Source organism: Cynocephalus volans, chromosome 3, assembly GCF_027409185.1.
Source record: "Cynocephalus volans isolate mCynVol1 chromosome 3, mCynVol1.pri, whole genome shotgun sequence".
NCBI classification, from domain to species: Eukaryota; Metazoa; Chordata; class Mammalia; order Dermoptera; family Cynocephalidae; genus Cynocephalus; species Cynocephalus volans.
The window spans coordinates 116,002,099-116,015,831 of NC_084462.1; the positions used below are offsets into that span (position 1 = coordinate 116,002,099).

Consider the following 13,733-nt stretch of genomic DNA (forward strand, 5'->3'; position numbering starts at 1 on the left):
AAATTGAGAGTCAGAAGTAAATAAAGTCACTCACTAATTAAGTCCTCTCTTGAAACTGCTCTACAGTCCATAGTCTTCAGACAGAAGGACCAGTCATAAATAATGTACTTTTATTAAACAAATAATGCCATTTCATACAAATTAAATTCCTGAAATTTCTGTTTATCCTCTTGACTAAGAGTTCAATTTCTAGCAAATTTAGGCTAAGGAAACAGGGATGTGTGCCAAGAGTTAGCTAAACAGATGTTCGGTAAATTACTTTGATCATAATTTTTTTAATGAAAATAATCTAAATGAGCATCAGTAAGGCCCTGTTTAAATAAAATCATAGCACATATTGACAGAACATTATGCAGATTAAAAATGATGGTGCAGAAGGACCATATATTAAGTGAAAAGTATGTGTTACAAATAAGCAAATAACAAAATCTTTTGTTAATTAAATAAGTAAATATATATATAAATATACATATACTTATATAAATGTTAACCATAATTCCTACATAGTAGCATTACAGGTAATTTTTTATTTTCTCCTTCACATGTATTTGTGGGTCCAAAATCTTCTAAAACTTACTTGTATTATAAAATAGTTATATATCTATATAATTTATATATTTAATTATAAAATTATCAGAAAAAAATAAACTATACTTTCAAAATTATTAGAAAAAGATAAGGTATTTTCAGCATTGAATGGGCTGCACAGAGAAGCTAAAAGAAAACTTAGATACTTTTACTGTTTCTACTGAGCAAGGCTAATTCTTAAGCAGGTTAAACTTCTAAAATAAAGCTATTTAAAAATAGTATGAGGGGCTGGCTGTTTATCTCATAGAGCGTGCTGTTATAACACCAAGGTCAAGGCTTCAGATCCCCTAACTGGCCAGCTACCCCCACCTCCCAAATAAATAAATAAAGTATGCAATTCAATGGTTTAAAAAAAATGTTTTTTAATAAAATAATAAGTACAATGTAAAGTCTAGAAAGTAACTGTGGCATCTTTTTTTATGTTTTTAATTAATGTGCCTCTTCTATTTCCACTTAGGAGAAGAGTGAAGTGAAGGTCTCAAAACAATGATTGAGAAATATAAACAATGAAAAAATAGCAAAATTCAAATCTTTTAAATACTTAATTCGTTTTTATATCAAGATAGTCAATAAGTATATTATCTATTAGGTCTTGTCTCTCCTATGAGGAATATTCTGTTTTAAGACGTAAATAAGACATTTTTTAAGTACAGTGGGTTTCCTATCACACCAACATAGTTTTTTAAAAATCTGGTGATAATTCCTCTTGCTAGTAATTAAGCAAGACTTTGATGTATTAAAGTAACTTTCTGTGCTGATAACACCAAGATCCATGGTTCAATCCCTGTACCAGCCAGCCGCTCCTCCCCACCCCCCAAAATTAAATTCTAAATAAAGTAACCTGCAACAAAGCTCTGTAAACACACTTTGAGTTCTACCTACCAGATAAATTTGCTGATATTAAATGATAATTTTAATAGAAAAAACATACTAGACATCAGCTACTACCTTAAAATATATTTCACATTTTTATTTTACTTTCTAATGGAGTTTTTAACCCTGCATAGATAGAATTATTTTCTCCTTTTTAGTTATGGCTGTATTATTACTAGCATTATGTATTATTTCCAGAGTTAAAGCCCTAACATTCCCACACTAATTATTATATGCAATAAAGTTTAATATCTTCATTAAATCTTGCTCAATATAGAGCCATAATTCAAGATTAGTAACTTCATTCCTTCCTAACAATAAGTAACACCATATGTGCACACTGAGAGTTAAGTCTATCTGAAACCTAGATTACCAAATTAAATAACAAGAATATTTAAAACCGAATACACGCTTATTAAAAAAAAAAATCTGCTAAGGGGGAAGGAAATGGATTTTCAAATTGACTAAATGTTTCAACTTCAAATCAAGACAAATTTCAAAAATCAAAATCCATCAAAAGCCATATATTAAACAGTTTAGTCACCAAATCTAAGTTGATGCAAAACATCCTGATATTCTTCAACACCACTTCCCCTTCTCTCAATTTAAATGCCACCATACATTCAGATACATGATACACACATTCCACATATAGTATTTAATAATAATCCATTTTTAAGAGCTAGATTTCATCCCACCCCCGTATTTCTTTATCACCTTACCCCATTCTGTGCCATCCCCTGAACTCCGTGCTTCTCCAGCTCCTTCACCATCTTCAGCAGTCACTAAAAAATCAAATTCTTTCAGTGCTTCCTCAGTATCAGGATCATCAGTTAGGTCAGCAGCCAAACCTTCGTTACCTATCTGTAAATAAAACATAAGCCAAGAATTATTTTCATCCTAAATTTAAAAGGAGTCCTTTAATACTTTTCACTCATAGGGATATGGCATAGTGACTACTATGAATTCAAAGCTGTGATAATTATAATAGTGCTTTATCTCTCAGAACAACAAAAAAGGAAAGGATCAAAATCTCTATTTACCCAATAGACAGACTATGTTACTTACATGTATGAATATGGTGGAATGGTTGAAAACTGCTTTTGTAGACTGGGAGCTTTTGAGTAATATTGTCATTTTTTCCACATTACTATAAAAGCTCAAAGTACCAGGACTGAACCTATACCCTTTTTGTTACACACTTAGAATACTGAATACCACTCTGATCATCACAACTGAATGACCTACTTTATTTTTGCTCCTATAGCTAATCTCCATCACTACTAAAGTAAATAAACCTGTTTCTTAGATTATGAGCAAAAGTAAATTTTTATTAATCCTTACTAAAGAACAAGAATGTTGACATATATTTACAATCCACAGATTACTCCCTCACCCAGTGTGGGAGTATCCCCTTTGCAGCGTCAGTTAATTTAACGCTTGTGTACTGTAAATGAAGAGTCGGATTCAGCAGTGATTCTCAATAGTGGTGGCAAGAGGAGAAAGGGTGTCAGCTTTTTAAAAAAAGTTTCAAAACCACTGTACTAGTCCTATAAAATCAGACCCTTTCTTGACTACTTAGTGAATAATACAGCAAATAATTCCTACTACATGTGTGTAATTCAATAAGAGCTGACAGCTGAAAGTGACATGATAAAATAAAAATGATCAATCACTCCCAATGTAACAATACATCTCAAAAATTCCTATTTCAAATACATGAGTGCATTAAGGTATTTCAGAAAGTTCACAAAAAAACAAAATTGAAAGATAATATGAATCTTTCCATGAACTTTTTGAAGTACCTTGTAAAGCTTATAAAAACACAATCTGAGGGGTTAGCTCTGTTGGTTACAGCATAGCCTTATAACACCAACGTCACACGTTTAGATCCCCATACTGGCCAGCCACCAAAAAAAAAAAAAAAAAAAAAACCCAAAAAACAAACAAAAAAAAGGAATATGAAATCGAGTTCCTACTTTGTGTTTATTCATCCGATGTTTGTCTTTTCCTTCTGGGATGCCTTCAATCATGTCATTTTCCTCTTCTTCATCACTGTCATCAGCATTTTCTAAGAAATTAAATGTCTCAAGAACATCACCTGAGGGCCTGTAGGAAGGTGAAAAGATTAATCCAACTATTCCAATCGTTGATTCTAATATTTCTTTCTGGTCCCTATTTTAAAACAGTACTTGAATGGGCCGAGCCCGTGGCGCACTTGGTAGAGTGCTGCGCTGGGAGCGCGGCGACTCTCCCGCCGCGGGTTCGGATCCCATATAGGAATGACCAGTGCGCTCACTGGCTGAGTGCTGGTCACGAAAAAGACAAAAAAAAAAAAAAAAAAAAAAAAACAGTACTTGAAGATGGCTATAGAGATTCAAATGACAACCTGCTTACAATGTATTGCTGCTATGGTTTGAATGTCTGTCCCTTCCAAAGCTCATGTTGAAACTTTATGCCCACTGTAACAGTGTTAAGTCAGTGGGAAATCCAACTGTGGTATTTTAAAGGCAGGACCTTTAAGAGGTAGCTGGATCATGAGGGCTATGCCTGCCCTCATGAATGGATTAATGGGTTATCATGGGAGTAGACTGGTGGCTTTATAAGGAGAGGAAGAAAAAACATTAGTATGCTCTTGCCCTCCTGCCATGTGATGCCCTGTGCTGTTTCAAGACTCTACAGAGTCCCCTCCAGAAGACAGCCCTCATCAATGCACCCCTAGACCTTGGACTTCCCAACCTCCAAAAATTTAAGAAATCAATTCTTTTCTTTATAAATTACCCAGTTTCAGGCATTCTGTTATAAGCAATAGAAAACAGCAGAAAATCGCCTAAAGATTTTATTCAAGAAAGGAATGTTTGAAAGATTTACGTTCTACAATTAAAATAAAAGTGATTGTTCTTTGTTAAGTTTCTCTAAAGTTAATTCTCCAAAATATTTTAGGTAATTCCTGAAACAAAATAAAATTCTATAGTATCAGACACTCAAATGTGTTCATTTCTCAAAATGAAGCGATCATAATCAAGCAACTTAAACTTAATATTTCTTATAATTACAACCTCTTGTAGCTTGGCCCAAATGTTTGAGGACTAAAACAGTAAATACCAAAATCAATCAGGCAACCCAAATTAAAAGTAATAGTAAATCAGATATACAATATCCCAATCCATTTCACAGATTTCTTATCTAGAAAAAAGGATCCTTAATCTATTAATGAAATACTTTCAAGTCTTTCAGAGCAACTTATTTAATAGATAATAGTGATAATCTATTTTATCCACTTACTAAATCATTTTTAAACTAATTTGATTTCCTCTATGTACAATAAAAGTGTTTTCACATAGTTGTTCAAATGTCTAACAATAAAGGCAACAACAGAACAGTACAAAATTCAGCTAACCAGACTTCACAATGAAAAGTCTCTGCTCCTACAAACTAGCTGCACGAATTTGACCAAGTCACTTAAACCTTCTGGCCTCAATTTCTTTACCTGTAAACTGTGAGGTTTGATCTAGATGATCTCAAATGTCCTCACTAACACCAAGAGTGCATGGTAAGAAAAAGAAAAAATAATCTAAAATTCAAGGTTCTCCCCACCTCAATTGATTTCCTCCATTAGTCCAAATTAAGGATATAAAACAACTCGGATGATTTTTTAACAGCATTTTAATATAGTTTGAAAAGGTCTACTATATTCCCAATTCAGCACACTGTTTAAAGGAACTGTATAAAGACTGAATGCAGAAAGAGATGGTTTTTCCAAATGCAAATTAGTAAGAACAAACACAAGCCTACTATAATATCAAAACATACTTTTCAGCTTGACATTTAAAATACATCTTAGTATTTGGGGATTAAATGAAAGGCAAAGAATATGTTTGACAAAATTAGCATATTGATGACAGAAAAATAAAAAATTATACTTTTTTTTTTAAGTATAAGATTTTTGTTTTGAACTTTGAAAAATAAACTACCGGTGCCCACTGAAAATAAATTTCTGTCTCTAAAGTGAGAGTTCATGTTTTTAGATTTTAAAAATTGTACTTAGTCACAATAATACATGTTCATGGCTTTTACAGTTAAATAGAGCATGACACATAAAAGAAAGAATTGATAAATCACACATCTCCAAATAATAAACTTGCTCTTTGAAAGACACTGTTAACAGAACATAAAGAGATGCCTACAGATTGGGAGAAAATATTTGCAGGTCATATTTGATGAAAGACTTAAATCTCAATACTAACAAATAAAACAAAAAATTATTTTGGGGGAAATTATTGGGAAATTTTCAAATAGACATTGCATCAAAATAATGTGTGGATGACAAGTAAGCACATGAACAGATTCTCAGCATCATCAGTCTTCAGGAAAATGAAAATTAAAAGAACTTAGACTATACAAGGTCTGGGATTTTACCCTACTTGCATGCTAACAACCTAGCTTGCTATTGTTTCATGGATCCTGGAAGAAGTCATAAGATTAGGTCAGACAAGAATTCTATTCCTCAGGGGCACAGGAAGTAGCAGGAGGATGTTTGCTCAGTTCCCTTGCTCCTCAAGTCCCACAAGGTGGCAAAGAGGGGATGAGGTAGATGCTGCACATGCAGTTTGTTTGAGTCACAGCTGAGAAACTCTGAGCTTAGGGACCGTGAATCTTTTATACTGGATAGTAAGCATGACTGACTAGAAGACTGTCTATATCTTACAAAGCTGTTTATTAGACAAGGGTACTTCAAAAAGTTCATGGAAAGATTCATATTATCTTTCAATTCTATTTTTCCATGAACTTTTTGAAGTACGCTCATATGAATATCCTTAAAATAGATAGTTGAGGTAAAATCTCAAGACATGAGAGATTTTTGGAGAATTGTCTCCAAAAAACAAAACAAGACAAAAATAAAGTACTATTACAAACCTATGAGAATGACTAAAATTAAGGAATTAGGTCTGGAATGGAGTTAGCTTCTTATGAAGAGTACAAAGAGACTAGAAGAGCTGCTAAGCTGAAGGATGAAATAAGGAGTCAGCCAGTAAAGAAAAGAAAAGAACCATCAGGCAACTTTTAGGTTAGCTAAGAGTAATTTGGGGTCATCAGCATGGTCAATAGATTTCTTGTTAAAGTTCTGCTATGAAATACTTGTGGGGAAAAAGGCAAATACTTGTAAATAATTTCACAGGTGTATAATGAGAAACAGAGTCCCACGCCCTACTCTTCCCTACCTTTTAGTCCTACACAATAGGAACTATTTTCAAACTTTTTTTTTAGATTTCCTTTATTTACCCTAGTATTTCTAAGTAACATGCTTAGCCTGCTATTTCTTGATGAAGAGCAAGTTCCCTTATAGTCTCAACCCATACCCACACTTCCTCCCCCATCAGTAATATAGTTACATCAATTTACATTAGGCTATATTAATAGTCTGTGGTTACATTATAACAATGCAAATATTATTTCCATTTAAGTCATATCACAATGATTCTTTCTTCCTTCCTTTTACATTTGGTTTCCATGAAATAAATGCCTAGTGGGTTTTTTCAACTGCTCTGTTTTCCAAGGATGTTATCACTTACTCTTCCCCCCAAAATTTCCAGCAGAATCGTGTATCTCCTTTCAAAATTCTCAAACAAGCTGGCTGATAGGGCAACTGGTTAGAGCATGGTGTTATAACACCACGGTCAAGGGTTTGTATCCCCGTATCACATGGGCCAAAAAAAACCAAACAAAATCCTCAAACACATCAGGCAATGTATTAATTTCACATATTCTAAGAGACATTCCTTCCATTTTTCTGTCCTCCTCTTTCCATTCTACTCTGGCTACTCTCCAGGCCCACTACACAACTGAAACTTCTTTTGTCTCTCTTCCATATTCCTTTTTTCTGGATCCTACACTTTCCTCCTCGATTTACTCTCTCAGATTGCTGAGCCATATCCTCCTACAGCTTCCTAAGAAAAGGACAATGAGGAATAAATTTGAGACTTTCAGGTCTGAATGTGTCTTTATCCTATTTTCACTAGCAATACAGTAACTTGGCTCAGTATACAAATCTAAATAGAAATCACTTTCCCTCAGAATCTTGAAGGCACTGCTGTACTGTTTTCTAGCTTTGAATGCTAATTTGGTGCCTGTCTGAACCTCAGTCTTCAACATTGTCTTATTTTTCTATCTGGAAAATTTTTAGAATTTCCCCTTAATTTTTAGCCTCTGTATGAATATTTTCTCATTAATTTTATTAGAGTACTTGGGGAAAATTCTTTCAATCTGGAAACAAACATCCCTGGAAATAAATTCTGGAAAATTTTCTTGTATTTCTACTTTAATAATCTTTTCCACACCATTTTATCTGTTTTCTCTTTCTGAAATTCCTAGTCAGACACTGACCCTCAAAGACTGATTTTTAAATTTTCCTATCTTTTCAGACCTATTTTCTCTTTTACCTTTTCTGGTAGAGTCCTTCACCTTATCTTTCAAGTTTTCCATGGAAATTATTTCTATCATATTTTTTATTTCTATCAGCTCTGTTTTGATATCTGATTGAGCCCTTTAAAATAACATCCAATTTATTTTGTAGATGTATTATCTTCTCTCAGTCCTATCAGGAGAATAAAGTTTTGAAAGTCTTCTGCTCCCTGTCTTCTGTGAGTTCCTTTTTGTTTGTTTAGTTCCTTTGGACTTTAATTTTCACTCTAAAGTCTTTCCTTAAGTGTTCACATTTCAGTGAGGCACCAAAAAGCTAACTGGATATACAATGTACATGGGCCATGGTCTGAATGTCTGTGCCTCCCCACCCCCAAATCATATGTTGAAACTAATCCCCAATGTGAGGGCATTAACAGGTAGCTCTGCCCTCATGAATAGGATTAGTGCCCTTATAAAAGAGGCCCAAGGGAGCTTGCTTGCCCCTTCTACCATGGAAGACACAGCAAGAAGCACAGTCTACAACCCCAAAAAGGGTCATCACCAGAACCAAACCATGCTTGGCACCCTGATCTTAGACATCCCAGCTTCCAGAACTGTGAGAAATAAATTTGTTATTTATAAGCTACCCAGACTATATAATATCTTGTTACAGCAGTCCAAAAGGAATAAGAAAATGAGTGAGTTTTATCAAGCAGCTGGCCTCATTTTTGCGATATAGGACAGAGGCCCGGGAAATTCCATTGGCATATTTCAATTGTCAGTATCATTAGGTCTTTTCTATTAAAGGGATCAATTTCAATCACCTGCCTGACAGGGACATAAGACCCAGCGCCATCATACCAGAAGACAAATAGCCGAAGAAAATAGGATGTCACTGCTCAGCTGGAGACTTTCACATAACCCTCCTGTTTTCAAAATAACTCATCCTTCAGTTGTTTTATTTCTTAAGAAATCAGAAATCATTGGTTCAACTTTACCAGACACTATACCACTACTCTTTGGGGTAGGAGAAGGGTGTTCAACTAGCTGCATAGGATGAAAGGATTTGAGATTCTGCTTCTTAAATAACTTTAAACCAATTCTCTATTCACGGCCACATCTCAACCTATAACTCCACCCAGTAACTCTAATTCCTTAGCCTTTGTGGCTTTCCTGGAATTCTGAGACTTGAATTGGCTTGCCCCTTTTCTTCATCCTATTGTTCCCCAGTGTACTTAAATTTAAGCTTTCTCAGGGCCACTAAATCAGTTGCCATTTGTCCATTTTCCTTTTGGCTCCCAAAATTCTTAAATTCTCCCTATTTCAGGAACAGTATATTCTCTCATTATTTTTATATATTCATTTTTTGTCATGATGTGTTAATGCATTTTAAGCTCTTCACAGCCATTTTAGCAGAATTTCTGGAAGGCACACAAGTAAAATGTGCCTTTCATCTATCATGTTTAAATGGACATCTCCATCTATGATATAATTTTTTTCTTTGCCAGCTCTTTACTTACTACCCTCTCTCATTCTAAAAAGGCAAACAATAAAAAGTAAGTAATATATCCAGAAGAAGGGAAAATAAAATGAAGCCAAGGGTAAGGTTGCTAAGTAAAAGACCGAAAGAATCAGTGCATTTTTCTAGAAAAGAGCCACAGATTTGTCTCCGAGATTCTAAACAGTCAGAGTAAAAAGAGAAAGGGAACAACAAGAGCTTCAGAGGAAATCAGACAAATTACTAAGAAGTGGCACAGCTTTTCCCAGCTATAAGATCTAAAAGAATTCTCTCTCCCAATAATCCTCATAAAGTAGGTGTTTTGTGTATGATGCATTATATACTCACAATTCCCTCTACCATAAATCAAGAAATATAACAGTGACATTCACTCATAGAATCTAGTAAATACTACTCTTGGTGGGGGTCACATCTCAACTAGATATATGAAATTTCATAATAGCTAACACTTATACAGCACTTACTATGTGCCAGGCATTGTTCTAAGTGCTTTAATTTGTTTCTTCCTCGCATCAACCCTATGATCCCCATTTTACAAATGAAGAAACTGAGGCACAAGAAAGTAAGGTACCTTGCCCAAAGTCACAGCTCGTAAGAGGTGTAGTCAGGATTTAAATCTAGTCTGTCTTCAGAATTCATATTTTTAACCATTAGGCAAACCATCTCTAACAACAGGAATCTAAAATTTACCATTCTTCTACTGTGGACGTACATTAAGACTGCTTTGAATTGAATTTTTCCTGTCATAAATAAGAATGTAATAAACAATCGTTTTGCCGAAATCTCTATCCACCTGTTAGATCATTTCCTTATTTCTAGGGGTTTTCAAACGACCCTAATAATGACTTAAGCATAACACACTTACATTAATTAGAATCAGAAAATGTAAGTATATTCTTTAAGAAGGAAATTAGTTTTGATTAAAACAACTATTACCTAAGTGTCCATTGATGGATGAGTGAATAAAGAAAATGTGGTATATACATGCAACAGAATATTATTCAGTCATGAAAAAGAAGGAATCCTGTCATATGCAAGAACTTGGGTGAACCTTGAAGACACTATGCTAAGTAAAATAAGCCAGTATTTACAGAAAGGTAAATACTGCATAATTTCATTTATATGAGGTATCTAAAGTAATCAAACTCAAACAAAAAGTAGAATGCTGGTGGTCAGGGGTTGGAGGGGGGGAATGGGAAGCAACTCATGGGTTCGATGGGTATAGACTTTCAGTCATACATGATGAAAAAGTTCTAGAGATCTGCTATAGAACATTGTGCTTACAGCTAACAATACTGTGCTGTACACTCAATTTGTTAAGAGGGTAGATCTCGTGCTATGTGTTTTTTACCACACAGATGACAAAAAAAAAAAAAAATTATTACAGTCTTCATTTTGCAAAGGCAAGATGCTTTACAATGAGAAATTACAGTCTGTCATGGACCTTTAATTCAGTTTCAGGTGTGGTACATCAAACTGCATTACTCTAAAGAGCTTATTTCTCAGAAACAAAGACCCCAAATCAAAGGCTAACTTCAAACATGTTAGGATAATTGCATAATGCCATAAAATATATCTAAGGTATGAAATAATGTTAGTATATAAACTGTACATATTAACTTCTTAAGGTCTAAATGAACTCATTTGTTTTTTTCCATTCTCTATTTTCTTGTCCTTACTTATGTTACTCAAGGTAACATGTTGTGCTAAAAAATGAAAAAAGTTCTACCTGCTTGACCTCTTGCATTTATCAAGTTTGTATTAATCAAAAGTATACCTGGTAGACACACAATAACAAGTGTTGATGAGACTGTGGAGAAAATGGAACCCTTATAACATTGCTGCTAGGAATGTAATAGTACAGCCATTTTAGGAAAGACTTTGGCAGTTCCTCAAACATATTCATTATTCTAAAACATGGAACCAACCCACATGCCCATCAACTGGATAAGAAATACAACAATATGTGGTATATCCATAGAAAAAAATATTATTTGGCAATAAAAAGGAATAAAGTACTGACACATGCTACTATGTGGATGAACCTTAAAATATTATGCTAAGTGAAAGAAGCCACTCACAAAAGACCACTTATATAAAACATCCAGAATACAAAAATCTATACAGGCAGAAAATAGATTACGAGTTGCCTAGGGTTCAGGGTAGGGGAGAATGAAGAGTGGTAGCTAATGGGTATGGGGCTTCTTTTTAGGGTGATGAAAATGTTCTAAACTTAGATTGTGGTGATGGCTGAACAACTCTGTGAATATTCTAAAAACCATTAAAACATATTCTTCAAATGGGTGAATTTTATGGTGTGTGAATTATATCCAAGTAAAGATTTATTTTTTAAAAAGTGTATCTAGTAGCTTTCTGAGTCCAAACACAATACAAAGCCTTATTTCTTTGACAGAGTGTCTAAATAACCATTGCACATTCTAGTGATAGATTAGCATATAATTTATTGAAAATACTCCAGCAAAAATTTAAAAATCAGGATGTTAAAACAGCTCTGAACTACATGCAATTAGCCTCAAATCTGAATTTCAATTCTGCACCTGTTTCAGAACTATAACTATTCTCTAGTCTCTCTCAAACTCAACATAGATAAGTTTAAATAGCATTTAAATAGAAAATTTATTTGCCCATGATGGGGTGGGGGTGTTAAATCTGAACTCTACCTGCTTTAAAAATTGTTAACAGTAGTAACAAGGAGCTAAACAGATTCATAATATGCATTATATAAACAATGTTAACCTACAAGTATAAATCATACCTTTTGATTTCTTGGCCTTTTTGCTTAGGAGATTCACCTCCATTCAAGATCTGTTCTAAATTCTTTGTTTCTACTGATCCATTTGGTTCTGAATTAGATAGTCCAAGTAATGACCTTACCCGCTGGGACCGTACATCTAATATGGTATCTGTATAGCCTACTTCCTGAAGATACCTATAAGAGAAAATTAAAAATATTAAATTTCACTTACTATTAACACCTGCCAGACTCAAAATCATTATCAAATGACTTTTAGAAAAACCAATAATCCTACAAAATATACTCTTCTTCCTTTGTCTCAACATCTTTCGTCTCTATAGACTAGTTCCAGTTGTAAGAGAACAATGCCGATCACAAATCAAAATTTAAATAAGAAAGTATATACAGTCATCCCTTGGTATCTGTGGGGGACTGGTTATAGGATCCACCTGCAGATACCAAAATCCATGAATGCTCAAGTCCCTTATATAAAATGGCATAGTATTTGCATATAACCTACACACATCCTCCCATATATATAGATTTTTTGGCAGCTGGCCGGTATAGGGATTGAACCCTGGATGTTGGGATTATCTCCCATATACTTTAAATTATCTCTAGACTACTTATAATACTTAATACAATGCTGTTACATCACTTCATGCACAGGGATTCAACACAGTACTGAGTGCACGGCAAATTCAAGGTTTACTTTTTGGAACTTTGTGGAATTTTTTTTTCCCCTCAATATTTTTGATCTGCTGTTGAGTGAATGCACAGATGCGAAACCAGTGGATATGGAGGGCCAACTGTAGAATTGCTAACGTTGATTAAGGGCCAATTATCTCAAAATCTAAAAAGCCCTAGTGCTTTAAAAAGTTTTTAGGAGTTGATGAGGGTGACGGTGGGTGGGTGGGTGTGGGGGTGTGTGTGTGTTTAAAATATCCAATGAGTGGTAGAGAATGACTAGAACTGAACCCTAGAACAGTGACATGCTAAATTTAAAAGTGGGGTTCTTAACCAGAGATTATCGAACAGCTTAATTATCTTTTTAAGATCTAAGATCCCATAGCATTCCTCTAGTCCTGTGGTTTTCAAACTTTCTCTGTTATCTAAACCAGAGTATTTAACCTAGGATTTAGGATGAGACTGGAAAAGAAGAAAGGGGCCAGATCATAATATATGAGGGTACTTCAAAATGTTCATGGAAAGATTTGTATTACCTTTTAATTCTATTTTTCCACGAACTTTCTGAAGTGTCCGTGTATAGATAATGAGTTGTGAATGGCTTTATGTGGCAAAGTATTTAAGAGGCTAATGAAGGATGCTAAAAAGGAGCCTTAAATACTGCTGGACGAAGTAGAAAAGATGTTTAGGTAAAAGCTAAAGAGAGGAAGACTTGTTAGGACATTAACACAGCAAGAAGTAAAAAATGGAAAAGAGGAGAATAAACATGAGAAAAATAAGCAAGATACAATCTTTATGACTTATGCACAAATAAATGTGGCAGTAGAAAGAAGGAAAATGTAAGAAGTTGGACAATTTTCAGATTTCTAGCCTGGCTGTCAGAGGATGGTTCCATTCAATGAAATGGGA

At 34.2% G+C, this 13,733-nt stretch overlaps 1 protein-coding gene across 3 annotated transcripts in view; it reads right to left on the reverse strand.

Moving 5' to 3' along the window:
• The window catches only part of STRN3 (striatin 3), a 99,661-nt gene that overhangs the window by 35,740 nt on the left and 50,188 nt on the right, over positions 1–13,733 (reverse strand). For all 3 annotated transcript variants that reach the window (XM_063088339.1, XM_063088337.1, XM_063088338.1), the window contains exons 5-7: positions 12,159–12,332; positions 3,441–3,570; positions 2,184–2,325 (exon numbers count right to left, since the gene is read on the reverse strand). In XM_063088339.1, coding sequence (XP_062944409.1) covers positions 2,184–2,325; positions 3,441–3,570; positions 12,159–12,332 — 446 coding nt within the window. The remainder of the gene's footprint in view (positions 1–2,183; positions 2,326–3,440; positions 3,571–12,158; positions 12,333–13,733) is intronic.